The sequence below is a fragment of the Syngnathus floridae genome, chromosome 2 (assembly GCF_059516105.1).
Source record: "Syngnathus floridae isolate MCC-2025c chromosome 2, RoL_Sflo_1.0, whole genome shotgun sequence".
Classification (NCBI taxonomy): domain Eukaryota; kingdom Metazoa; phylum Chordata; class Actinopteri; order Syngnathiformes; family Syngnathidae; genus Syngnathus; species Syngnathus floridae.
Window position 1 is genome coordinate 11,287,873 of NC_142414.1, and position 26,014 is coordinate 11,313,886.

A 26,014-nucleotide genomic window follows, 5' to 3' on the forward strand; every position below is an offset into this window, starting at 1 on the left:
CTAGGGGTGCCACAGGGAGAGCACACGGCAAAATGTCATCACAAATGACTTCTAGTCTTCCCATCAGTGTATTGTATTTCTAACACATGCTGCAGGCATTGATCCAGCAAATTTGTGGGTCATTGTCTCTCAGGTGTTCGTAGCAGAAAAATAGAGGTGAGACATGTCAGCATCCTGTACGGGGAAGTGCGACCCATTTAATATCATTTGCGATTACTAGACATTACAATCATTAAATTGTGTTGATGTGATACAATTGATATTTTTGGCATATTATTGAAATTAATAGTGGTGTTTAAAATGAATAAACATTGAAAAAAAAATCTGAACATTCTTCACGCTGTCATTTTAAGTACTTATTAACTTCAAATTAACTTAATATGTTCTTGTAGGATTTTTCTGACTTCTTTTTTTTGGGCATTAGCCTAAAAGTGTTTTTCTAATGCTGTTTCAAACTGTTCATAATTCTTCCCTGCATTTTGATGATGCTACAACGGCTCCAGTTCTATTTTAATGGTGTGGCGTTGTGTGTTGTGTTTTCACCAAACGTACCTTTTGGAATTAGGCCTCATTGAACTACAGTCACCACCTCTTTTGGGGAGATTTTGTTATCGACTTTTAAAACCAAGTATGTACAGTTAAGTGTAGTGGTGTCGTGTCAGCATTGGACTCACACAAACTGGAACATTTCGAAGCTGTATTGCTTTTCTAACTGGATTTTGCTTTCAGGTTACATTTAGCAAATCGGTGCTGTGTATAGCTCTGGGCATCATGTTACAAACAGTTTGTTTGTAAACGTTGTCCTCAACTGCACTGTGTGGTCCCAAGATAACCTCCTAAATACACATAACACTTAGCCAGCACAGACGCCACCTGATAGCTTCCTGACCTCCATCCAAATTACACAACTGAGCTGATGTAAGGCAAATACGCCCCTCCTATATTCCAAGAGATTACCCCCCTCAATTCATTTAGCAGACAGAAGGGGAGCAAAGGGAATTTGTCAGCTTCTCCCACCTTCTCTCATTTCCTTCTTCATATTGCCTCTGTGCTCTCGCAAAGCCCACGTGAATCCCCTCGATGTGTCCCTACAAGGCACGAGCGGACAGGGGCTGGAGGTGTCCTTGGAAAGGGGCAGCTGATATACACTGCAAAAAGCAAGGACAGGCTGTGCAGGGTGGGAACGTAGCCCCTAATACATGCTCCCCAGGAGGATACAATGAAACCACAAGGGATCTATGACAAATTCCCCTAAGGATAGCAGCTTTGAGAACATAATATTTTAGACACCGGGGTCTATGTTTGAGAAATATTTGTGCTTTTGTTGTACAAGCTGCAGATACATTTCATTTTTTCTTTCAGGATTAAAAGGTGGTTGAGGAGTGCCTGCCCTTTGCTCAGATTTGTCCCTCAGTGATATGCTGTACTTACCAAAGTATGATCTACATGCTTAAAATAGCAACAGGCAAGAAGGTTAAAGTTAAAGATAACTGAGACTCATGGAAAACCATGTTTTTTTTTCATGAACTTTATTAGCAAATATTGTATTGCATTGTATTGTATTCTTCATTTTATTAACATCCTAAATTCTGAACATTACTGTCATTAGTAGCTTTGAATTGAGGTTTTGTTTTTAATAGCTTTTACTCGAGGCTTTATTGTAATTACCTGCCTGTATTTGATGTGAACTGATGTGAACCGGAAAATGAAAACCTGTTGCAATTCAAATAATGAGAGATTTTTATTTAAGCAGGGAATCCACTATCAGCATGGTTTGTTGTGCCAAAACAGCTGAGATTTGAACAGCCTTATCACTAGTTACTGGACAACCTGCTCGTCTTGCTCAATAAACTGACCCGCAGCTTCCCCAGCTAGGCAAGGGTGTTCCTGGGACCCTGGCAGGACCTGGTGATAGCTGATGACCTCGTCTTACTGGTATGACCAGCTCCCAGCAGTGCAAAAAGTGTTCGTAACAGTGGCAACGTAAAATGGCTGCCCTCTATCCTCAGCCGCAAGGGTTCTATTGGTAGTCCATCCATTCAAATGTATCGCTGAGATGCCGTTGTGCGCACTTAGGCGCTCCAACCGTGGACACAGAGTGATGGCTTTGGACATTAATGGGAGCGGAACGAACTGCGTCTTTGAACCCACACTCTTAGCGGGCGTTCGAGTTTCCAAACGCGCCCAATATACGTGACGTCCATGGAAGGAGGAGGCGGAGGAGATTACAAGGATGACAACAACAACTGTCACTGTGGCACTTCTGTTTTTGGACACGCACGGGTTGTTATTCTCAAAAAAATATCTCGGCGTGTCTCCTACGGTGATATGTTTTCTCGAACAAGTTGTGCAGGTTGGACACCCTCCCTTCACAGTGAAACACCTTCCAGCGGGGGAAACGATCGTTTTGTTTTAGTATTCAAGAACGACATGACCGCGACACCTAAACACGAGTGATAACCCGTCAAAAGGAATATTTTCGATTTCCTCACTCACCCGGCCGGCACGGTAAGTAAGGAGCTTGCGTGTCTTATTTTTGGGCCCGTAATTGATTAGAATTTGCCGTAGCTTGTTAGCTGGCTCGTGCAAAGAGCGCACGGAAATTCCTGACAGGTAATGTTAGGTCCTTTTTGTTGTTTGTAATTGAATATTGTGTTGACGCGGTGCTGTTAAGCGAAGGCACAGTATCGACGAGTCATCAATGTAAAGCAAGTCAACCATGGAATTGAAGATAAGATGATCTGCACGTGTCAAAATGCACCGTCATCGGAGCAACACACCACATTCTTAGCCAGGAGTGATAAACAAAAGATTAGACTGTGACCCAATTTGGCATAGAATTGATTCTAACCAAGAAGTGGGCCTGAAAAGAAATTCTGACACTAATTACGAAGGGTCTCAAAATACAGCCTCTCTACTATTACCGTAAATTTCGGACTATAAGCCGCTACTTTTTTCCTCACGACTCATACACTTATACACTCATAAAAAGGCTGTGGACCGCAGTTGTGCTGTTATGTTAATAAAGGTTATGCGTCAAATGTTATATTTAAAGAGAGGACAGGTGCAGTGTGTGACCAGCACTATCCAGAAGAACAGCCATGCAAAATTCAACCCCTGAAGTCGTGGCAGATTACCCTGAAGGATTTGTGGTGGCTAAAGATGCCACTCCAGAGACAACACTGGGCAGTGCCTACTCTCCGGTGGACTACATGAGCATCACAAGCTTCCCGAGGTTGCCAGAGGATGAAGTTATCCAGGGGGACAATGCCTTAAAATCTCGTAAAGACGATGACGTCTTAGCCGAGCAAGAGACAGGTGGGTCAAACTGTGTCACCTGGCGTTTCCTAAAACTAAAAGCTGTCCTCAAAAGTCACTTAGGATGGGGCATGCATGAGGAATTCAGAAAAGTGTTGTTAAAAATATCTGATATATTTTCCATTCCAGACCCCGATGTGTTCTTGAGTTCTGCTCGTCTCCAGCGTCTCCCTTCCTCGGCATCTGACCTGGCTTATTACGATGACGTGTCCTTCAGGGAGACCACAAGCAATCCTTTTTCGGAAGATTGTGCTTGCCAGAGGGATGGTCTGAACGTCTTCATCACAGCCTGTCTCACATTTGCCACAGGGGTCACCGTTGCTCTCATCATGCAGATCTACTTTGGAGACCCCCAGGTGGGAGTGAGCATCAGCATGCAAAAATAGGGTTGATTTGATGAAATAATTCTGGCCTTACAAGAGAAGTCATACTAGGACTGTTACTGTTGAATACTTTTAGAATCGATTATTCTATCGATTATTCTAACGACTAATCGAATAACTGGATACATTTTTTAACTATTGGTATTATTTAGTAATTAAAAAGCAATGGATTTAAGTAATTTTACACATGTCGGATTGATGGTCACTGTTTTCCAAAATAAAAACAGATGTTTGCAAATGTCTTATTTTGATTAACTCAAAACAAAATCTGTCTGCTCTCATGAAGGACTAGAGAATTCAAAGAATGACTACTTTTGAGAGGCTGAATTCAGAAAATTTGGAAAATGTCTCTACATGATTACTTTATTGAATAACAAGGCGATTAATTCAATGATCGATTTGTTGTCGATTAATCGCTAAATCTTTACACCTCTAAGTCACACCGATCGCCTCATTTTTCTTGCCAGGTCTTTCACCAAGGAGCGGTGGTGACAGATGTGGCTCGGTGCACATCCCTCGGGTTTGAGGTTTTGGGGAAGCAGGGGTCCAGTGTTGATGCTGCCATCACCGCTGCCCTCTGTTTGGGCATTGTACACCCCCACACCTCTGGTTTAGGAGGGTGAGTTGTCGAAAGAAAAATCACGTATGGCATGGGGGAAGCATTTTTATTGTCTTTATGATGTCCTCAGGGGGGGAGTTATGTTGGTGCATAACATCCGTAAAAATGAGACAAGAGTCATTGACTTCCGAGAAACAGCGCCGGCTGCCATTCGGGAAGAGTTACTCCAGACGAACCTTGATCTCAACGTGAGGCATATTTTCCTCTCATGTAGTTGCTAAGCCAGCCATACTTTTATGATTTTGTAACTGCGCAATTCTTGTGCCTTTCAGCCCGGTCTACTTGTTGGAGTACCAGGCATGCTAAGTGGAATGCATCAGGCACACCAACTTTATGGCAAGTACGTATGTAATAATACATTTAACCTAGCTGAGCCACAACTGATATTTATCTTTTATTGTTTATCTTTCACTGAAGCTGCTGTCCTACCCCTAGCAGAATCAGTACAGATGACAAATCAGTTATTTGTTTTGTATTTTAAAAGTTTTCAAACCTTTGTCAACTAAGCCATTATCCCATGTCGTAAATTTGCCAGAATACCGTGGAAGGACGTGGTTTCTTTGGCAGCAGATGTGGCAAGAAACGGATTTAATGTCACTCATGAATTGGGTAAGTCACAATCGTATTGTGGTGTGTAAGTCGCTTGTAGGAAATTAAATTTGATGTCTGTCATGTCTTTGTACCCCTAGCTGAAGCTCTTGCTAATGTTAAGGACCAGAACATATCGGATGCATTTCGGGATCTTTTCCTACCTAATGGCCAGGCTCCCCTCTCTGGGTTGTTGAGCAGACGACTCGATTTGGCCAGCGTCTTGGATGCAATCGCAGTTAAAGGGATACCAGAGTTCTACAGTGGAAACCTGACGCAGGAAATTGTTTCTGCGGTAAAGATTTCACAAATATCAACATCATCTTGACTCTTCACACACTCTGATGCCCTGACATGATAAATTTAATAAATGATAAATATTTCATTATCAAAAGCACTCAAACGAAGTACAGTGGGATATACAGGCAAAGCTTAAACTATTTGTACGATATGTCAATCGCAACTGATCCATGAGTTAAAGTCTTCGCTAAAATCAACAATGTAATGTTCTGTAATTTTTAATAAAGAAAATATCACTCTATTAGGGGTGTGCATAGCCATTGGGTGACAGTATAATACAGTCACGCAAACAAATGAAGAGTTTTGTGCAACTACTTTGAATTTAATCTGCAGTAATATACTAAGTTGTTTAATGAGAATTGTTACTTTTGGTGCACAATTTGTGTTAAAAAAATCATTTCTTAAAGTATTCCTTAAACCGCCACATAGATGATATTCATTAGCCCATCATTCTAGGCAAACATAGTTAGCGTTCACCTTGTGGACTTAAAGATAAGTTATGGAAGGTGTTTTAAATACACAATGGAGCGCGTGACTCTCTTCTAAAATGTGTTTATTTTGTCACTAAACTTGAGTGTGACGTTAAACAGCTTGAAGCCACATGAATTAGTCACTACAACAACTACTTCTTGTGAAGTGAGTTTGGTTGAGTTCAATTTTTTGCTCGCAAGTCAAAGTCAACGATCAGACAAACAGTGGTTCGTTACGGAAAAAAACTTCATCAGGTCAGGTCGCTTGTATCTGATTTCAGTCATCTGACTCAGAAACTGACTTGACTATTGTGCTCATTTCAAGGTGCAAGCAAGTGGTGGAGTGCTCATAGAAGATGACTTTGGGAACTACAGCACAGTCCTACAGGAGCCAGCACACATTAGCTATCAAGGCGAGTACCATTTTCATTCTCCATTTCCCTTCTTTTTTTTTCTGCAATAACTACAACTGACATATTGTTCTTTGTGAATGTTTATGAAGGACACGATGTGATGGTGGCTCCGGCACCTCATGCGGGTATTGGCCTGATCGCAGCTCTCAACATCCTGGAAGGTTACAACATTACCAACCAGATGCCCAGGAACCACACCTATCACTGGACTGCAGAGGTAATATTAACCATTCGTTCATTAAAACTTATTTCAAATACAGTACAGTGGAACCTCAATTTACCTGACGAATAGACAATTTACTAATAGGACATGTTTTTTGATCAATAAGTAATAAATTCTTGAATAAAATATATTGTGAGTCAATCCTGGAAATAATAATAAATAATATATGATAAAAATATATATATATAAAATTGTATATATATATATATACGTGTGTGTATATATATATATATATGTATATATATATATATATATATATATATATACGTGTGTGTATATATATATATATATGTGTATATATATATATATATGTATATATATATATATGTATGTATGTGTATATATATATATATGTATGTATGTATGTATGTATGTATGTGTATATATATATATATATATATATATATATATATATATATATATATGTATGTATGTATGTATGTATGTATGTATGTATGTGTATATATATATATATATATATATATAATCATATATAAATAAATTAATTTAACCGTCACAATCTATTAGTTCCAGGTCCGCTATGACAAGGTTCCACTGTAGAGTGATTTATCCACTGATGTCTTCCAGTCGGTGAAAATAGCTTTGGCCATGGCGAGTGGCCTTGGGGACCCCATGTTTGACACTTCAGTCTCAGATATAGTCAGTAGGATGTTGAGGTAATACAACGTGCATTGCTCTGCTGCATTCAAATATGTTTTCTGTCAGGCTCATTCATAGAGTCCTTCCATGTCCAATCTCTAAGCAAAGAACAGGCGTCCTTTCTCCGCCAAATGATCAGTGACTTTCAGACCTTTCCAGCCAGCCATTACACGCCTTCGTTTAGTTTGGAAGATGGCGTTGCAGCTGCCCAGGTCATGATCATGGGCCCAGATGACCACATAGTCTCAGTTGTAAGGTAAACCATCACATTGGCTTGTTTTCGTTGTTAATATTAAAGAGAAAATAGTTACACACTATATTTTGATCTTTTAGTTCCCTAGATAAACCATTTGGCAGTCGGATAGTGACTCCTTCAGGAATCCTTTTGAACAGCCAAATCATGGCCTTCTCTTGGCCTAATAAAACCCAAAGCTCCACACCGAACCCTGTAAGTAAACCTTATTTGTGGTGCCTTGTGATATGAGTTTTCATTTTTTTCGTGGCCACATTCATAATTCAAATAATTTCTGAAATGATTGAAAATGAATGAATGAATTCTTCTTTCCAGTTTGAGTTCTCAAGTCAAAGCAAAAACATTGGCCGTGTTTCAAAATGTGGGGGTCGCCTGTATCTCAATGCACCACTGTAATTTCTAATATTGAATGTTGATTTCTTATTGCGTTCTGAAACATGGTTAATGTATTTAGCATAACAGCGTCCTGCCTGGAAAGCGACCATTGTCCTTCCTGATGCCCACTGTGGTGAGGCCTTCCAACAGGATGTGTGGTACATACATTGCAGTTGGATCCTCCAATGGAGCAAAAGCTCTTAGTGGCATCACACAGGTGATTATCTTACATGGCATGACTGAATTCCGACAATCAACTGTGGTATTTTGAAGCCGAGGGCTAGCAGGATGTGAATAATTTATATATTTTTTTCACATTATCTTGCTTTTTTTCATTTAATGGTGTGATGTTTTCTTATGTCACAGGTGCTGCTAAATGTTTTGTTTTCACGTAAAAATATGACTGACAGTTTATCTTATGGTAGACTCCACCCAGAACTGGATACAGACACCCTACTCGTGGACTGTAAGTTTTTTCCAACTCCCTTAATTTGCAGATATTCTAGGCTCTTCAAAAATTGTGCAATGCATTTTGTGAATTTTTTTTAAAGGTATTTTTCAATCTCAGCTGCAGAGATTTTAAACATTTTATGACATTTGCTTCTTCAAGGGGGAGTCAACCCCAAAATGTATTTGTCATAATATATTCTGTACAGCCCGACTTGTTGAAACACAGTGTTCATATCAATGTTTTGTTTGTGCAATATGAACTAAAGAAGGATAATCCACCATTTTTTTCTATCCATGTCAGGCCCCACCCATTATGCCACTTGCTGTCGACTGAAAATGACATCACAGTTTCCGAAGCCAATCACGGCTCACCAGTTTTCTGAAGCTGAGCCGTGATTGGCTGTGATCTGAGCTGGCAATGATGATGTCATTTTCAGTCGACTGGCAAACTGAAAACAGCAAGTGGCAAAATGGCCGCCCCCTGAGATGCATAAAAATGTTTAAATTTTGCTGCATAACTCATATTCCACGAATGCAATATTTATTAGCATGTGGTGTTTGGCCTAGTGGGGGCACATACAAAATATCATTGTCAAGATGCATATATTTTTTTGGTTGACTTTCTCTTTAAACTTGTTTTTATTAAAGTTAATTCCAGAACTAAATAAGTTTTTGAAGCTATATTGATGATTGCATCAAATCCCAATGCCCCATCCTCTCTTACAGCTGAATTTCTGGATGAAGACATTGAGCTCCTGCAGGGTCAAGGACACAAGGTTGAGAGGATTGATGTTTTGTCATTAGTAGAGGGTACGTGGAGAACTAATGACCTTATCACTGGCGTGACAGACCCCCGTAGTGCTGATGCCTTAGCCCTTGAACACTCCAGGACTTAGCTGTTGTCCAAAAACACTCCTGAAGCTGCTTATTAATTTTGGACACTGAAGAAATTGAATCACAATGGGCTGTTCCTGGTAAAACCAAATTTAAACAAGCTGCTTATTAATTTTGGACACTGAATAAATCGGACGACAATGAACTGTTCCTGGTAAAACCAAATTACATAAATGTGGTTTTAAATTACTTTGCAGCTGTTGCTTGAACATATTTTATGGTCCAAGAGACCATTTTTGGCCTGCCTACCACAGTTGAATATTATCTGTTCTTCCACCCAAAATGACATTCCTGATGTGTGCTAAGCATATATAGAAAAACGTGTATCTGTTCCGATTCAAGTTCATCTACAATTAATCTATGAAAATAAATGTGGAATTTACAGATGTAGTGTTTTCCAGGCAGGCTTCTTTGAAGCTGCATGAGCAACTGCATACAATACAATATTGCTGCTGTACGGACACGAACAAGTTCTGTAGGTGTTGAGAGTCATTAATCAATGTAACTGCAGTAAAACTGATTCAATAACAAGTCTGCCAATGATGCAGCATTTTAAATTGGGCAGTAGTACAGTAATTTTAATGCTGCAACAATTGTGCAAATGGTTCAAGAACTTCTCAAGCAATTGTCCAGCGGTGTGATACTACTAATCAACAAGCCAACGTTCAAGCCAAGCTGTTCATCAGAATTGTTCCACCATAGAATGACCACAATAAAAAAAAAAGTACAGTGGTTTCTACTTTGCTGTGTAACTTTGGTTAGATGCTTAGTTAGATGTTTGACCAACAAGCTACCAGAAAAATGTTATTCACAATTGTTACTGTATTTTGATGTGTACAGGTGTTTTGTTGTCGTGTTTTTTCAATGCATGCAGCCACAGATTGTCTATTTATATTTCAAATTACTTTAGGTTGCGTACATAAAGGTTAGAATCGACAGCAGTTGTTTAGTTCTTAAAGTGGTTCTATTTTAGTATACACTGGTGATTTAATTTAATCCTAAATTGTGCAATATGGCTTTCATGCTTCTTTGTTGTCTGGAGAGTGCCATGCACACATTCGCACATTATGTGAACGATTTTATGTGATTGTTTTTCTTACATCCATCCTCATAATAAAATGGAACTGAAGACTGCTCTATTGCATCTGTTCATCATTTGTACTTGTTCCACTGATTAAATTATTTCTTACTTTTATTTTTAGCTTTTTGTGGACATGATCAAACTTGTGTATAGGCTACGTGTGTACACGCTTTCGATTTATTTTGAAAAGCCTAAACGGAAACGCTAACTGCTTAATATGTTTTTCTTTGCTACCCTGTTTTGTTAGCTAATTTGGCTAGCAGATGTCGACAGGTCCAATTTATTTTCAGAGAAACTATGTGTGGTAAGACTTTTTCCTCATCATTGAGTATCCTGCAATGAACAAGGCGTGGCTGATCCGTTTACCTCCAAAAGAATTCAGAAGCTATTATGTGCATTTTCGAAGCATCCGTGGTGAATTACCTGGACGTCGCTGGCTATTGCTAATTGATTGCTTGCTTGGGTGCTCGAAGGATCAGCCTGGTCATAGACTTGATCAGTTTCGAATATATAATATATTACACGACAAGCTAACTTTATCGTGAAGCAATGCAAAATACATTTATGCAGAATTTCTGATCGAGACCCCCCACCCCCCATGGTACCAAGGCTTTGTGCCATGGCCCGCTACAACTGCAGGGCCGATCATTTTATTATGTTGTAGTTACTGCTTATATTAGATAATGTGAGCATTTCGTGCGTTGACACATCACTTTAACGCAAAACATACACTGCAACAACACGTATTTTACTGCCAGCAAGATGTTTGAATGAATGTCACTCATGCAAGAAGAACAGCTTTTTATTTTGTAATGCTGCTTAACTGCGAGTGCCCGAATATCTTTTCGGTGCATGCGGGGTATTTGGTGCATGAATGTGAATTCGACAGAACTGAAATATTAAATAAGAAGGTAGAATGGTTCTCATTGGTGATTTGTCGGAGTGAATAATTCTTGGCCTACCGTGTTATGATTGTACTGGTTTTTACATTAAATGGCTCCCGATTCCAGCTCTGGCCGTGAGGGCTATGACAGTCCAGTAACGTTGTTGTTGTTTTTTTTTTTGTTTTTCAAACATAGATTTCTTAAACCTTTTGACATTTGAATTATCATCATCCTACTTTTCCTTACCCCAACCATATATTTTTTTGTGGGGCTCTAATTATTTTTGCGTCACCAGCTACATCGAAATTGTTCAGCTCCGTAACTGTTCAATCTTCAATAAATGTGTCAAATAATATGGTTCTTTTCCAATTCCCGACGAGCTGCAGTAAATCATTGTAAACAGTGAAAGAAATACAATTTAATTAACTTGTGTTCTGGAGCTGTTTTGCTAAATCCAGCTTTTGGTATACTGAACCTGTGCAGGCTACAATGAAATCTCAAAACCACCAGTTGCTGATTCTTCTAAGCATTTGACAATATCAGTGGTAATCAGGAATAAATTGTAATCACTTGTTTTTCTTATGTGCAATTTTAGCATAAAACGGCTTCAACGCCACTCCCAGACAAAGAGGAGAATGGCTCATCGAGGCACTCCAGCTCAGCTGTCCCAACGGTCTGAGGAGGACCTGGAGCGTGAGAGTGACTCAGATTGGGACTCTGGTGTCGGCGATGAGGTTGACAGTTGCCACAGAAGCCCTGAGACTGAAGAGGACAACCACAATGATGCCACAGAAGGCACAAGTGGGGCAGGAGCGCATTCTACTGTTTTTGTTGCCTTTCAAGGGAATATGGAAGACGAAGACTTCAAAATGAAACTTGACACTGTGCTCAGTGGTATACCCAATATGCTTGATATGGGTCAGTATGCTTTACTTAAACCCATCTTTTCTTTCTGATCAAACTTGTCATTAGCAGGGCCCGACCATAATGGATTTTTATGAGGATGAGGTCGATATTTGTTAGGGGAAAAAAAAAATCAGATCATGTCTAATTGGCCAATTAGAAATAATCTATCATGAATAAGCTAAAGATGTAAATTACAGGCAGAACATATGTTGGAACTTTACAATTAATACCCAGTTATGTTAATTTGTGGAAAATTAAAAATGTCTTCTACCCCATCAGTTCCTTTGCCATGAAGTGATAATTTCAGAATAAAAAGGAGATGCCTTTCTCTATCATACTAGTTGATGAATGAGCCAATACATCGTGCTTATGCACAATTCTATCCACATTAGCTGACTTGCTACATGTCTGAAATGAGTTTTGTCTTCGATAGATATTTCTTACAGAGGTGGTGGTTTGCCCGTTGTTTTTCTTTATGTTCAAATAAAAATAGGTTGATTCCATTTCCGATACACTCCAATTGGAAGTTGTATTCTGCCCTCTTCTAGACTCAAAGACGCTTCAGCCACAGCATGTCGAGCCGTGGAACAGCGTGCGTGTTACCTTCAACATTCCACGGGATGCTGCTGAACGACTGAGACTGCTGGCTCAGAACCACCAGCAGCAGCTCCGAGAACTGGGAATTCTTTCAGTGCAAATCGAAGGTCAGATACACAGATCTTGTTTCACAACCATTGAACACGCGATTAGAGCGGAAAACTAAGTAATAATAACAAGTGTTAATAAATCTGTTTTTTCTATTGTTTAGGAGAGGGGGCCATCAACGTTGCAGGGGGACCAAATCGAGGACAAGAAGTCCGAGTTAATGGACCAATTGGAGCCGCTGGCCAAATGAGAATGGATGTGGGGTTTCCAAGTCAGCCTGGTCAAGGTATTGCTGCTCTTTTGTTGCTAAAATCTAAAATTGCAACAATTGTTGTTTGTTTTACCAGTACTATAGAACTTAGTTATGGAATTTTCCATCTCAAGACCCACGAGATATTATGGTCAGTATTTAATATACACCAAACTACCAAGAGAAAGAATAGACTCTCCTTTAACCAGAAAAAGAAAATGTTTGAATTTGCCTTTCCATTCTTTTCTAATCAGCAGTAGAAAAAAGGTAGGTTACACAAAACGCAGCCGTTTCCCTTCAGTAGACTGAAACTGTGCCGATTTTGCTCCTACTCTAAAATGGGACATTGATGTTGTGCATCAGTCATGTTTTGGCCATATCGTCCAACCCGCTCTTGGTCTCTTGGTTTCTCAGATCACAAAAACCCTTGCATTTGAAGTTTAATATGCTACTTTCCCACAAGCAGGAGTGAGGATGTCAAATCCTTCCATGGTCCCCCCAGGCTCAGCCATGACAGGTCAAGCTCTGGTGCCAGGTAATAGTGGACAGATGCATCCACGTGTCGCAAGACCAGCTTCACAGACAGGTTGGAGATATTTTCTAATGCACATTTGATCAAAAGTGCTAAAATGATACATTATGCTGTTACAGATGTCATGGATCCAATGATGCCAGGCATGTCAGTTCAGCAGCAGCAGCTTCAGCATCAACAGCCTGGTCCCCATGGCCCCATTCCTCCCCAGGCTGCCCATCACATGCAGGCTTTGCAGGCTGGCAGACCAATCAACCCTGCTGCTTTACAGCAACTTCAACAACAACATCACCAACAGCAACAGGCCCAACAGCAAGCGCAACTCTCTCAGCTTGGAGCCAGAACCCCATTCAACCCACAAGGCCAAATGGCTATACCTCCTGGCTGGAACCCCTCTGGAGTCCTCCAGACACCAGCTGCCCAAGGAGGTCCTGCTTGGAGGAAGCCTCCACCTCAAGCTCAGATGGTTCAACGCCCTCCCTCCCTTACTACAGTTCAGACGCCCAGTCACCCGCCACCACCTTATCCATTTGGTAGTCAACAGGCAGGTCAGGTATTCAATGCTATGGGACAAGGACAGTTGCAGCAGCAGCAACAACAGATGGCAATGGGCCAATTTGCTGCTCCTCAGCCTAAAGTTCCACAGGTTGGCCCTGGTAGTGTCGTAGGACCACCGAGACCTCCTCCACCCATTCCACCTACAAGTGGCCCCCAAGGGAATCTCACTGCCAAATCGCCGGGGTCTTCATCATCTCCTTTTCAACAGGGTTCACCTGGAACTCCCCCAATGATGGCTCAGAGGCCTACAACTCCGCAGGGTTTTCCACAGGGTGTTGGCTCACCAGGAAGAGCAGCCCTCAACCAACAAGGTAACATGCAACAAGGATTCATCGGAATGCCCCAACACGGACAACCAGGAGCACAAGTTCATCCAGGTTGGGCACTTTTCTTTGCTGTATATAATTGTGACTATAAATAAATCATCTGTTATATATATTCTACCACTTATCATAAGAATTACTTTGGCATTGAGATGACAAGTCAACAAATTTTGCCCACAGGTATACCGAAACGGCCAATGGCCTATCCAACCCAAAACTTTGCTCAAGGGCAGGTGGGCACCGGCATGCCAGGAGCCCCCGGTGGAGGATCTAATCAGCAGCTACAGAGCAGCCAAACATTGACCCATACAGGTAAAATACCCTCAATGGATCACTGTAATTAAACCATAGTTTTGAGGCTAAACTTTACAAAGTGCATATTCCGAAAAAATGTATTTGCATACTTCTTGTGCTTTGGATGTATTTTTTTTTTACATTAGATAATGTTTGCAATACCTGTTTACGACAATACTGCCAATGTTTTCCTTCACTCTTTGCATCAGGAGTCCAGCAGCCATCCTCCACACCAAATTCAATCCATGCCCAACCCAACGTTATGGGTGTACAAAGTGGCCATCCAGGTCAGTCCCCAGGTACAGCTACTGGGCCTAGCATGACCCAGCAACAGCAGCCAGGCCTTCAGACCCCGATCTTAGGCCTCCAGCATCAGGCCCAACCCGTGTCCTCCTCCCCCAGCCAGATGGTTCAAGGCCAGGGTGGAGGTCAGACTGTCCTCTCAAGGCCCCTCAGTCAAGGGCAGAGAGGGGGGATGACCCCACCCAAGCAAATGATGCCTCAGCAAGGCCAGGGGGTGATTCATGGGCAGGGTCAGATGGTTGGAGGCCAAGGGCATCAGGCAATGCTCCTGCAACAACAACAACAGCAGCAGCAGCAGCAACAACAACAGAATTCCATGATGGAACAAATGGTCGTAAACCAAATGCAAGGCAACAAACAGCCATTTGGAGGAAAAATACCTTCTGGGGTCATGCCTGGCCAGATGATGCGTGGCCCCTCACCAAACGTTCCAGGCAACATGCCTCAGTTCCAGGGCCAGGTTGGCCCACAGCAGATGACACCGCAACAGCAAATGGCCCATCTCCAACAACAACAACAGTTACAACAGCAACATCAACTGCAACAGCAGCAGCAGCAGCAGCAGCAACAACAGCTTCAGCAACAGCAACACCACCACCAGCAGATGAATCAGCAGCAGCCTCAACAGGTTCCACTTAGTGTCAATCCTAATCAAATGATGGGTATGCACGGGCAACAGTTGAGGCTTCCTGCTGGTCATCCTCTTATCCAACAACAGTTGCAACAGCAGCAGTTACAGCAGCAGCAGAAACAGCAGCAGCAAGTAATGTTGCAGCAACAACAGCAACAGCAACAGCAGCAGCAGCAGCAGCAACAACAACAACAACAGACAGCTCAAGCACACCCACATCAATTGGGAGATCCCAGTAGTGGGACAGGCGATTTGGGGGTCCAACAGATGGTCCCTGATATGCAGGTACAGCAGGCACAAGGCATGATGGGGGGCCCTCAGCACATGCAAATGGGAAATGGACACTTTGCTGGTCATGGCATGAACTTTAACTCCCAATTCCCGGCTCAGGTTCCAATGGGGGGACCTTGTGCACAGGCAGGTGGTTTCCCTGTCAGTAAAGATGTAACATTGACAAGCCCCCTGCTGGTAAATCTGCTGCAGAGTGATATCTCAGCCAGCCAATTTGGACCAGGAGGAAAGCAAGCAGGCGGGAGCAATCAGGTCAAACCCAAAAAAAAGAAACCTGCACGAAAGAAGAAGCCAAAAGATGGAGAAGGGCCTCAGCAAATCGAGGGACCTGGGTAACCAGTTTTATTGGCAACAAAAAGACGGTTTCAAAGCATATTGTACATTACCATTATGATTCAAGTTGACAAATGTTTTTCTTATATTTTTAGTAGTATGGATGTGGCTGGTACTATGGAGGATTCGGACCTGCAAAATTTTGGTGGCGAACCGAGTTTAGGCCTGGACAACTCTGGTACAAAGCTCGCTGACTTTCCCAACAGGCCGGCAGGTATTTAGGAATAGGTTTTTTTCATTAGAATATTTTTAAATTCATTGTATTAAATAGATATTAATTAGCCTCATAAACATACTGTATTTATTTGATTATGCTATATTTTTTAGAGGCAAATTTGAACCAAGGTATGACACACAAATCCACTTGCCTGGGTGTCATTTTATTTGTAATGTCCATTGAGTTTTAGTGGCATGTTAAAGGAGTAGAATAGTAAATGGCATGATTTCAGGTGACATTGCTAAAAACAACACATTTTTGCGGTGAGTACATGTTGTGCTCAGTTAAGTACAGTTGGTTTTAAATAGGGTCAATCGCAGGGTTGTTGGTCTTCATATAGCCCAGGCCTAGCTAGACCCAGTCCTCAAGGGCCGCTGTCCTGCCTATTTTACACATCTCCCTTATCCAATACACCAAATTGAAATGATCAGCTGACAAGCTGATATTATTTCAATTAGGTGTGTTTAACAAGGGAGGCGTAAAACAGGCAGTATAGCGGCCCTCGAGGACCAGAGCTGGATATGTGTGAGGCAACCAGAGATGCTAAGTTTCTATGTCCAGTTGTAGGCTGTAGCTAGTTCTTTGTACCTTTGTTGACATATTTCCATTTGGTATCTGTTTGCCCCAAGTATTCCCTGGTCAAACAGGTGATCAAAGGATATTGCAGCAGGTACCGATGCAATTCATGCAGCAACAGCAGCAGCAGCAACAGCAACAGCAACCGCAACAGCAGCAACAACAAATTCAACACATGCAACAGCAAATTCAACAGCAACAACAACAGCAAATTCAACAGCACCAACAGCAAATTCAACAACAGCAAATTCAACAACAACAACAGCAGCAGCAAATTCAACAGCAGCAGCAAATTCAACAGCAGCAAATACAACAACAGCAACAAATTCAACAACAGCAGCAAATTCAACAACAACAGCAAATACAACAACAACAACAACAGCAAATTCAACAACAGCAACACATTCAACAACAACAGCAAATGCAGCAACAATTACAACAGCAGCAGATGCAGCAGCAGCAGATGCAACAGTTGCAAATGCAAGGTCTCCAGAATCCTCAAGGGCAGCAAGGCATGACAGGACCACAGACTCCGGCTCAAGGCCAATCCCAGGTACACCATCAGCTGCAACAGCAGCAGGGTCAGCAGCAGCATCTACAACAACAGGTAGTTGTATTAAACTGCAAGATCATTTTGCAATATGCAATAGATACCCACTGATCTAATCCTGCTGGATTTCAACCTTGATCCGCAGCAACAGCAGCAGATGTTGATGATGCTCAAGATGCAGCAAGAGCAGAAGAATCGCATGGCCATCGCTCCAGGAGGTCAACTTCCTCCTCGTGTCGTTGGCAATCAACCTGAGGCACAAAGACTCCCGGTTTCACAGCAAGGGAACATGCCTGTTATGATCAGCCTTCAAGGACATGCAGGGTTAGCGCCTTCACCTGACAAAACAAGAGGAATGCCCCTGATCATAAATCCCCAGGTGAGCGCAACTGGTGATTTCATGGCAACTGTTCTTCAAGAAAATACTTAATTGTTAAGGAAAGCTACATTTTGTCAAGTCAAAGTTTCTACATACAAAGAAAAAAAGTTATTATCAGTGTGCAGTGTATTTGAGTCAACTCTACTGTCTTCTCCATTTTAGCTTGCAGGTACTGCTCGACGAATGTCCCTTCCTGATCCAGGCCAGGGTCCCCAAAGCACTGGATCTGATGAGACAACTTCTGGGATCCACCCCAAGCAGGATAGGCCAAGTGGTGCAGAAATGGCCATGCAGTCTGGAAACGGCACCCAACAGATGATGGCCAACCAGGGCTCCACAACCCACGTGATGAAGCAAGGCCCTGTTCCGTCATCAGTGGCCCAGCACACTGGAGCCAGTCCTCAACAACAATTACCCACTCAACCTCAACAAGGAGCACCCATGTCCGGCATTCATTTCCCTAACGTTTCAACAACTTCACAGAGTTCCAGACCAAAAACCCCCAACAGGGCCAGTCCCAGGCCATACCATCACCCCCTCACCCCAACTAATCGTCCACCGAGCACTGAGCCCTCAGAAATCAACCTTTCACCAGAAAGGCTCAATGCTTCAATTGCTGGGCTATTTCCCCCTAAAATCAACATTCCTCTGCCACCCAGACAGGCAAACCTAAACCGAGGATTTGACCAACAGGGCCTTAATCCAACAACATTGAAAGCCATTGGACAGGCGCCTCCAAACTTGACTTTACCAGGCAACAATAGCAACAGTGGAAGTGGTGGAAATAACGCTAGCAACAGTCAACCACCTTTTTCTACTGGTGCGGGTGGGGGAGGCTCTAAACCAGACAAGCAGTCTGGAGGACAGAGTAAACGGGCCAGTCCTAGCAACAGTCGAAGGTCAAGCCCAGCTTCAAGTCGTAAATCAACCACACCAAGTCCTGGAAGACAGAAAGGTCCTAAAGTGGCCATCACATGCCCTCCCCAACCTCAACAGCTGGTTAATGCTCAGGGGCAAACCATGATGCTAAGCCCCACATCAGTAACACCAAATCCAGTATCGCAATTAAGTGGCAGCATGGAGACACAACAGACTCAGAGTCCCTTCCATGGTTTGCAAGGTAACCCTCCTGAGGGCAGCAGAGAAGGTCAGATAATGATGGCGTCCGAGCAACGTCAGGTATCTCAGCCTCAGCCGCATCCTCAGCCTGTGCGGGAGTTATCGGCTCCACGGATGACAAGTCCTCGTCCTTCCGCTCCTCAGCAGCCGAAATCCGACTTGGAGTTACAAGCAGCGGATAGGCAGTCAACGCTCAAAGCGCCACTGCCAGAGTCTGGAGGAACAGTGGCTGTCAGGCCCGCTCCCACTTCACTCAACCAGCTTCTAGACGTCGCGAACAAACCTCTTCGGCCCGTGCATGGTAATATGGTTAGGGATGTTATGACAAAAGACAGCCCCAAGTCAGCCATGGATCCAGAGAGACAACTTCAGTTAAGTGCAGAAATGCCAGCCCCTGTTGCTACATCTGCCACTCTTACTGAATCAGACACGAAAGCCAAGCCTCCTTTGTCAACTCCTACTAGCAGCCACAGCATGCAGCCCAACGTGACCTTCAATACCACCCCCAGCAGTAACGACAACCCTTTATCCTCTCCTGGTATCACTTCCACTTTAAGTACAACTACTAGCCTTTGTTCGACCTTCACTAACACAAATGTTGTCCAGAGTGTAAGCCCTAAACCAGCGACTTCCACTCCGGGCAGTCATCCGTTAGCCGTTAGCAGCGGTTCAAACACCAGCTGTAGTCCAAGCCAAGCCAGCGTGATGCTCAAATCTGGCGCGGGCTCGAAACCTATTACAAGTGTTCACTCTGTCATACAGATTCCTGCTTCGTCCAGTTCCATTTCTTCCAACCAGATCACCGTATTTGTCACCCCTAACCCAATGACTTCTGCCCCGACATCTCAAGTTCCTGCATCTATTGTTTCCACAATGGTGGCTCTACCGAACAAAAATATTCGGCCACAGGATATTCGGCATCAGACACCTGTAACTCGACCAGCACAGTTTATCACCACCACCCCTGTGTTATTCAACCCCATTTTTCAAGTCCCGAGTACATCTGTCTCGCCCAATACCACAGTAGTTTCTCAGTCAGTCACTATGGTGGGACCCATCCAAGTGTCGACGGCAAACATCCAACTTTCTACTGCCCCGAGTTCCACACAGTCATCAGGGGCAAACGTAAGCGCATCTCAACTCCCGAGAAGCACTGTCGGACACCTTCAGACTGTCACCAATGTGTCCTCAGTTACCCCAATTGGTACGCATTCAACTCCTCAGCAAATCAACCACGGGGCCCCCAAAATAGAAAATGTAGTTGAAGCTCAAAAATCAAGTCCACCAGTCAGCCAGCCAGCTCTTCCAAGCCCTTCAACGTCCTCCTCCTTTCAAGCTCCCATTGCATCTCCACCTTGCTCAAGTCCTAACAGTATGAACACAGTAAGAAAGGGCCTTGTGTCTGCCGCACCCACAGCCCAAATAAAAAGTAAACCTTTGCAAGTGACCATAGCTCTCTCTGGAACAGCTGATTCCCAAATACCTGCTCAGGTATCCATTGTGGCTGCTCCCCCACAAGTCTTACACCCTTCTGCTAGTCCTGTTGTTCCAACTGAGCCTTCAGTGGCCCAAACCACCGCTGCCACTCCAAACCTTACGACACCGTCAATCTCCTCTTTTGTTTCGGTTCCTGCTCAGGTGACTGTTCCTACCCAGGCTCCATTGCCTCCTACAACTGTACTGTCAAACTTCACCCAGGCTGCAACGTCTCCAAATCCCATCACCAGTGTAGTTGGTACCACCACTGTGGCCTCCTCTATGACCTTGCTCTCTACAGGCAGTCCAGTTCAAAATCCAGTATCATCTTTGGTTCCAATTGTTGCCACACCTGGACTGATTCAGGAGATCCCACCTGCAAATTCCTCTGCTGCTACTGCAAGCAGAGTTCTTTCTCAGACTGGACCTGGGTCTTTTGAACCCACTGTTACACAAGCAGTGGCTCCTGCTGAAACTATTCAGACCACACCAGGTAAATACAGGTTTTGAATCAATTCTGCTGGATGCTAGGTACTTGTATGTCCTCAATGTGTAGTTCTGCGCACATTAATTCTAACTAGAGATGTCCCGATCACATGATTGGAAGTCCAGCCTGATCATCTTATTTTCAACTAGTCGGAATCGGGGGAATATGCATATGTTTTATACTATGCATTATTACAACACAGCTGGAAACAGCGGAAGTAAACACAGTGATTTTCACATTTTTAGATCCACAAATTAATATTTGATTTTCACATTTATGATATTCACGTTTTTTGGATTCACAAATGTAGGCGTAATTTTTTGTTTTTCACATTCACAAATATATACGTGATTTACAGGTGGTTTTTATTGTGTGTGCGCATTTGTCATGGCTTACCATTTATAAATATTCAATTCTGAATGTGGATTGTCAAATGTGTTTGTGGCTCAGTGGATACTCATTTTGGACACAAACATCACTCTATCAAGAAATCCACACGCGTCTCAGATATTCATGCGTTGAAATGTCATCCCTTCTCTGTCCGCAGGGAGGCAGTGTTGCCGTCTCCATTAAACAGAACATGCCATGTGCTCATTTAAATATTAAAAAAACGGAAAACCAGCCACTGTATGATCTATTATATTTATATATGATATTTGTTAAAAAGAGACAATTGGGATGCACTTATTTCCCCTCCTTAATACATTGCCAAGGTATCAGATCGGTTTTGTTGCATCCTCTAAATCACAGGACTCGGACTTGGCTGCAAAAAAGACGTGATCAGCACATCCCTAATTCAAACTCGTAAATATGTTGTAACTCTATCTTTTTGTCATTTCTTAGAATCTGTTCAGCAAGATGTTTCACAAGAGCCAGTTGCTGTTGCGAAGACAAGTGAGTGTGTCACTTTATGCAGAGAAATGAAAATTGATGTGGTCTTATTTGTAATTTGGTTACATAGATTTTTTTCTGTCCTTTCAGGTGACAAGGTCTTACCAAGTCCTGATCCAGGGTAAGACTCCTCATAGCAAGAGTGCTGTTGTTACTGTAGAATAGATGTCTAGCTGAATACTTGAAGACTTGGGATTTACTTCGACATTTCTTATTAATAATCACCTCAGAAATGTTTAGAAGTTTCTAACTCCACTGAAACTCAGGGAGGTCATATGGTTTGCCAACGGGGTATATGGTGAGAATCAGTGAGCCTCGTGGCCTCGGCACATGGTATGTATGATGAGCATGTAACGGTCTACTAATCCTTCGGTAATGCATGTCTCAGGTGAAACCCAATGACATTGCTTATGAGCAACAATGCATATATACAACTCGGCTGACCTTCATGGCCTCATCTCTTCTCTGGAGACTTCATTCATATGGTTTGGAAGTGAAGCCATGTTTATTCAAGCACAGTTGATAGTTTACCGCTGTTTTTCCACTTCTATCACAGATGGGCAAAGAAAAGAAAGACGCCCATCAACTTAGTTCCAAGGTATGTATTTGAGCATGTTTGCGCAGCAAAGACACAAGCGGTGGTCATGTTGACGTAGTGGAGCTGTCTGGATGAAGATGGACAGTATCTGTGGTAGATGAGGAAAAACAGCAGAGTCCTGCGCGGTATTCTATCTTCCTGAGTAGTGCAGAGTTCAACTCACCCCCTCTTTAATAATGCCGTGTTGTATTTTCTTCTGTTTGTTGGTCTTCTGATGTTCCCAGGGCCGCTGTGGAGAAACCCAAGGGGCCTAGTAGACGCAGCTCACGAGCTGAGAAGGAGGTGGAGGAAGAGCCGGTAACAGAAAGTGCTGTCAGGAAGAGATCAGCACGGCCTGGAACGACTGCTGCGGCTGTTGTTAAAGGTAGCACAAGTGAATAAATGCTGTCAACAACAAATCTGATGAATGTCAATTTCCACATTTCATCTAAACTTCATGGCGTGTATTTTCAACAGAAACTGGAGCCAGTCCCACCCAGGCCAAACGAAGGAAGTCAAAATAGAAGCAAATGTCTGCTTTGTTATGTTTCTGTTCTCTGCTGTGAATCACTTGATTTGGATTTCTGTCCCACCTCGTGATTTTATTTTATTTTATTTTTTACTCGGTGAAGAAATCATGTACAGATCGTTTTAAAAACAATAATGATGTATTGTCCGTCCTGTAATGTGAGATTGTAGTTAAAACGTGTGCATATGTTGTGCGTGTTTTGTTTTGGGGAGGGGGGGGGGGGTTACATGCTAGAGTAATCATTTAGACTGATAATGGAGATTGTCCTGTTTGCAAAGGATGTTAAAAGTGAATTAAATTTTCTACTGCTTTAGCCAGTGTGTCAAATATGTATGTTTAAGGATGTCAAAGAAAATTATATTTTAGGATTTTTAGAGAATTGATTTGTAAACAATGGTGGAAAATAGCTATTTGGCTGGGCTGGTTTGGGTGCTCCATGCAAGGAAGGTAACATTCCTGTGGGATTAAAATGATCATGAGAATGGTGAGCAAAAATCCCCAAACGACATTAGTGAATGACCTGCAGTGAGCTAGGACCAATTTAACAAAAGTTACCATCATGAGCACACTACGCTGACATGGGAATCAAATCCTGCAGTGTCAGATGTGTCCCTCTGCTTAAGCCAGTTCACGTTCAGGCCCATGTGAAGTTTTCAAGCTATCAGTGAGAACATTAAAAATGAAACGAGTGGATCTTCCAGTATGACTATGAATCCAAACACAACGCCCTCATTAAAGGAGTGGCTCCAGATGACGCATTGCAAAGACCAAGAGTGGCCTAGCCCCGAGGAAGTCTCCAGACCGCAACCAAAGAGAAAATCTGTGGCGAGAATTGAAAGCCTGCACTGCCCAAAACATTACTGCTCGACAAGAGATCCATGGAGGAGTGGCCCAGAACACTAAATATAATGTGTGCATATCTGGTGAAGGACTAACAGGTAACAGTTGACCTCTATTATTGCCTCAAAAATTCAGATTACAAAGGAATGAATTAAATGTCTGTTATTGACCAAATATTTGTTTTCATCATAATTTACAATAAATGATTTCACCTTCTTAAGACCCAGAAACATGCATGAGGACATTTGTTTTATATTTCAATAGAATAAATGAAGTCACAGTTGAGTAATGATGTGGAAAACTTAATTTTGTGGCAGCAGCATTTTCCCTGCATGCAGAAACAAAATGATAAGCAGCAATTGTGCCCATGAATAAACATGGCTCATTTGAAATTCTGCTAACAGTTGTAGGAAAACATACAGTGTGTATTTAAAAGACTACATTTTGCAATGTCACTCTTTTTTCAACATCTGAACACGTCATGAAATATAAAACATTGAACGTACTCACCCAAACTTGTATGAACACACTGCACTCCGGTTTTCCCCGAGTAGTCTTCTGCTCCGCAGCACCCTGCATTCTTCGAGTTTTCCACCTCTGGCAGATGTGTATTAGTCCTCCCGTGGACTGATACATGGAGCACTTGCATCAGCCTTTAACCCTTGGACCCTAACATCTGGGTCATCTTCCTGCTCTGAAAAATCAGACTTGTCCGTCATGCTGACCCAAGAAGGTCATGGCCACTTCTGCAGTGCATAAAATCTGAGGAACTGCATCTTTGAAGTGCTAAATACACGGAGGCCTTGATGACTTTATGATGTATGTGCACGTCTCGGTAGTAGAGATAGACTCATATTCTTCTTCTTTCAGGGCCGATACCGTTACTGATTATTCGTGGAGGCCGATGACCGATATTTTAAGTGGATATTCATTTGCAGTAAAAAGGAATATTGGTGCATAATTTTTTTAAATAATACAAACCCAACACTTACATTCATTTAAATGCCAAAAGGGCATATGTTTATTCAACATCCGCTTTTCAGATTTACAACTTCTTTCTTCATCTTTTTTCTTAAATAAAAAAACATGTTCATTTTAAAATTGGACCGAAATGTTCAAAACGAAAAATTGCAGGGAGTTCCAAGGGTCAGCAGCATCTCTTATAAAGTTCAATGAACATTTCAACAAATACATAGCTGACTGGAGTTTTATGAAGTAGATATAATTTAAATGTTGATCATTTACACAACCTTGCTTAAAGCTCAAAAAGTGCAGCATCTCTCTTAAAAAGTTAATTGAAATTAAAAAGCAAGGAATGCAAATGTTATATTCTAACAAAACATGTGACCACGAATACTGTTATTTCTTCAATATATTCATGCTTCTCTGTTTACGTTCAATCCAACGATTGAAAGGTTAAATCACAGCAACATAGTTGCAGCCGTGGAGCATCTTGGCTCATGTGGGAAGTCAGTTTGGAGCTGTTAGCTGTTTGGAGGGTCAGGCCGCACTGAAGAGGTGGTCCACCCTCCCTCACCGATGGCCCACTGCTATTTATATTTAGCCTCCTCCTCTAGCACAATGGATAAAGGAATGTTCTGTGTTTTGCCCGGTCGTAAGGCTTTCACCTTTCAGGGTGGTGCATGGGAAACCGGCGTACAATGTCGCTGAACATGTGCGAAATCCAAATAAAAGAGGTCAATAAGACACTGACCTGACAGTGGCCAGGCTTTTGTGTTGACATTCTCATGCAGCGGTTGTGAAGACATTGTCGGCCTTTGTGGAAGCTAATAACAAATGCAACCTTGTTGTGGACTTTACAGCAGAGTGTAGTGGCTGAGATGATCAACCGCAAGACCTTACCTTGTGAGATTGAATTTGTTGTGTCTAGTGTCATGACGGGTGGGTTCATTGGATTATTTTCTCTTTGACAGGTCCAAGGAATGGGACGTTCCTATTGAGTTGATACCCAGAATTGGGTAATTGACATACCTGACCAGGACTGGGAATTCAGAGAGTAACACAACAGGGTTCTACATTCAGGGCAACTATATCACAGGTGTCAAACTCAAGGCCCGGGGGCCAGATACGGCCCACCACATCGTTTTATGTGGCCCGCGAAGACAAATTGTGCACCAAATTCGTGTGTCATTACTAGAATTGCAAATTGTCTTCACTTTTAATATCTTTTTTTTTTTTATATTTGACCAGGTTTTACTCATCTGATTTGAAGACGAGTTATTTGTCAGTTTGTTTTGTAGCTTTTACTGTATATAATATGAGGTGGTCATACATTCATTTGGGTTGACAGTCATAATGGCCCTCCGAAAGAAGCTATGACTACAATGCGGTCCGCGAAAAAAATGAGTTTTTAAAAAAAAAAATTATACTCAGCC

At 42.4% G+C, this 26,014-nt stretch overlaps 3 protein-coding genes across 11 annotated transcripts in view; 2 read left to right on the top strand and 1 right to left on the bottom strand.

Annotated features, from left to right (window-relative positions):
• Nucleotides 1–24,364, bottom strand: part of tp53inp2b (tumor protein p53 inducible nuclear protein 2b) — a 33,511-nt gene extending 9,147 nt beyond the window's left edge. Inside the window, exons 1-2 of one of the 2 annotated variants that reach the window (XM_088369080.1) lie at nucleotides 24,129–24,364; nucleotides 22,434–22,622 (exon numbers count right to left, since the gene is read on the bottom strand). The gene's annotated coding sequence lies outside the window, so the exon portion shown is untranslated. Of the gene's footprint in view, nucleotides 1–22,433; nucleotides 22,630–24,128 lie in introns of those variants that run through there. The other variant, XM_088369081.1, reaches the window with a different exon arrangement.
• Nucleotides 1,958–10,080, top strand: ggt7 (gamma-glutamyltransferase 7). The gene is made up of 16 exons (XM_088369363.1): nucleotides 1,958–2,508; nucleotides 3,056–3,318; nucleotides 3,448–3,674; nucleotides 4,169–4,320; nucleotides 4,391–4,508; nucleotides 4,593–4,660; nucleotides 4,856–4,929; nucleotides 5,010–5,203; nucleotides 6,004–6,091; nucleotides 6,181–6,308; nucleotides 6,903–6,991; nucleotides 7,078–7,230; nucleotides 7,308–7,422; nucleotides 7,682–7,819; nucleotides 7,969–8,068; nucleotides 8,779–10,080. Exons 2-16 carry the CDS (start codon nucleotides 3,102–3,104, stop codon nucleotides 8,946–8,948), a joined length of 2,031 nt encoding a protein of 676 aa, XP_088225489.1. The 5' UTR covers nucleotides 1,958–2,508; nucleotides 3,056–3,101; the 3' UTR covers nucleotides 8,949–10,080.
• ncoa6 (nuclear receptor coactivator 6) lies at nucleotides 10,204–23,091 on the top strand. 8 transcript variants are annotated; one of them, XM_088369071.1, is made up of 18 exons: nucleotides 10,204–10,331; nucleotides 11,507–11,829; nucleotides 12,366–12,521; nucleotides 12,626–12,748; nucleotides 13,176–13,298; nucleotides 13,364–14,179; nucleotides 14,306–14,437; nucleotides 14,629–15,638; nucleotides 15,744–15,976; nucleotides 16,073–16,191; nucleotides 16,824–17,377; nucleotides 17,466–17,699; nucleotides 17,862–20,787; nucleotides 21,625–21,675; nucleotides 21,763–21,793; nucleotides 22,229–22,270; nucleotides 22,495–22,634; nucleotides 22,727–23,091. In XM_088369071.1, exons 1-18 carry the CDS (start codon nucleotides 10,291–10,293, stop codon nucleotides 22,771–22,773), a joined length of 7,101 nt encoding a protein of 2,366 aa, XP_088225197.1. In that variant the 5' UTR covers nucleotides 10,204–10,290; the 3' UTR covers nucleotides 22,774–23,091. The 8 variants fall into 8 exon arrangements, 7 of the variants coding, with proteins under 7 accessions (XP_088225197.1, XP_088225191.1, XP_088225194.1 ...); XM_088369065.1 differs by having other exon boundaries at nucleotides 14,629–15,976; XM_088369068.1 differs by having other exon boundaries at nucleotides 14,629–15,976; nucleotides 16,842–17,377.
• Nucleotides 24,365–26,014: the final 1,650 nt, after the last annotated feature.

Bases quoted from the DNA above. Each gene is read 5' to 3' on its own strand.
- ggt7 (XM_088369363.1), top strand. From the start codon at position 3,102: ATGCAAAATTCAACCCCTGAAGTCGTGGCAGATTACCCTGAAGGATTT. The intron at 4,321-4,390 runs GTGAGTTGTCGA...TGATGTCCTCAG, and splicing joins CACACCTCTGGTTTAGGAGG to GGGGGGAGTTATGTTGGTGC. The intron at 7,231-7,307 runs GTAAACCATCAC...TTGATCTTTTAG, and splicing joins CACATAGTCTCAGTTGTAAG to TTCCCTAGATAAACCATTTG.
- ncoa6 (XM_088369065.1), top strand. From the start codon at position 10,291: ATGTCGACAGGTCCAATTTATTTTCAGAGAAACTATGTGTG. The intron at 14,180-14,305 runs GTTGGGCACTTT...TTTTGCCCACAG, and splicing joins AGGAGCACAAGTTCATCCAG to GTATACCGAAACGGCCAATG. The intron at 15,977-16,072 runs GTAACCAGTTTT...TTATATTTTTAG, and splicing joins CAGCAAATCGAGGGACCTGG to TAGTATGGATGTGGCTGGTA.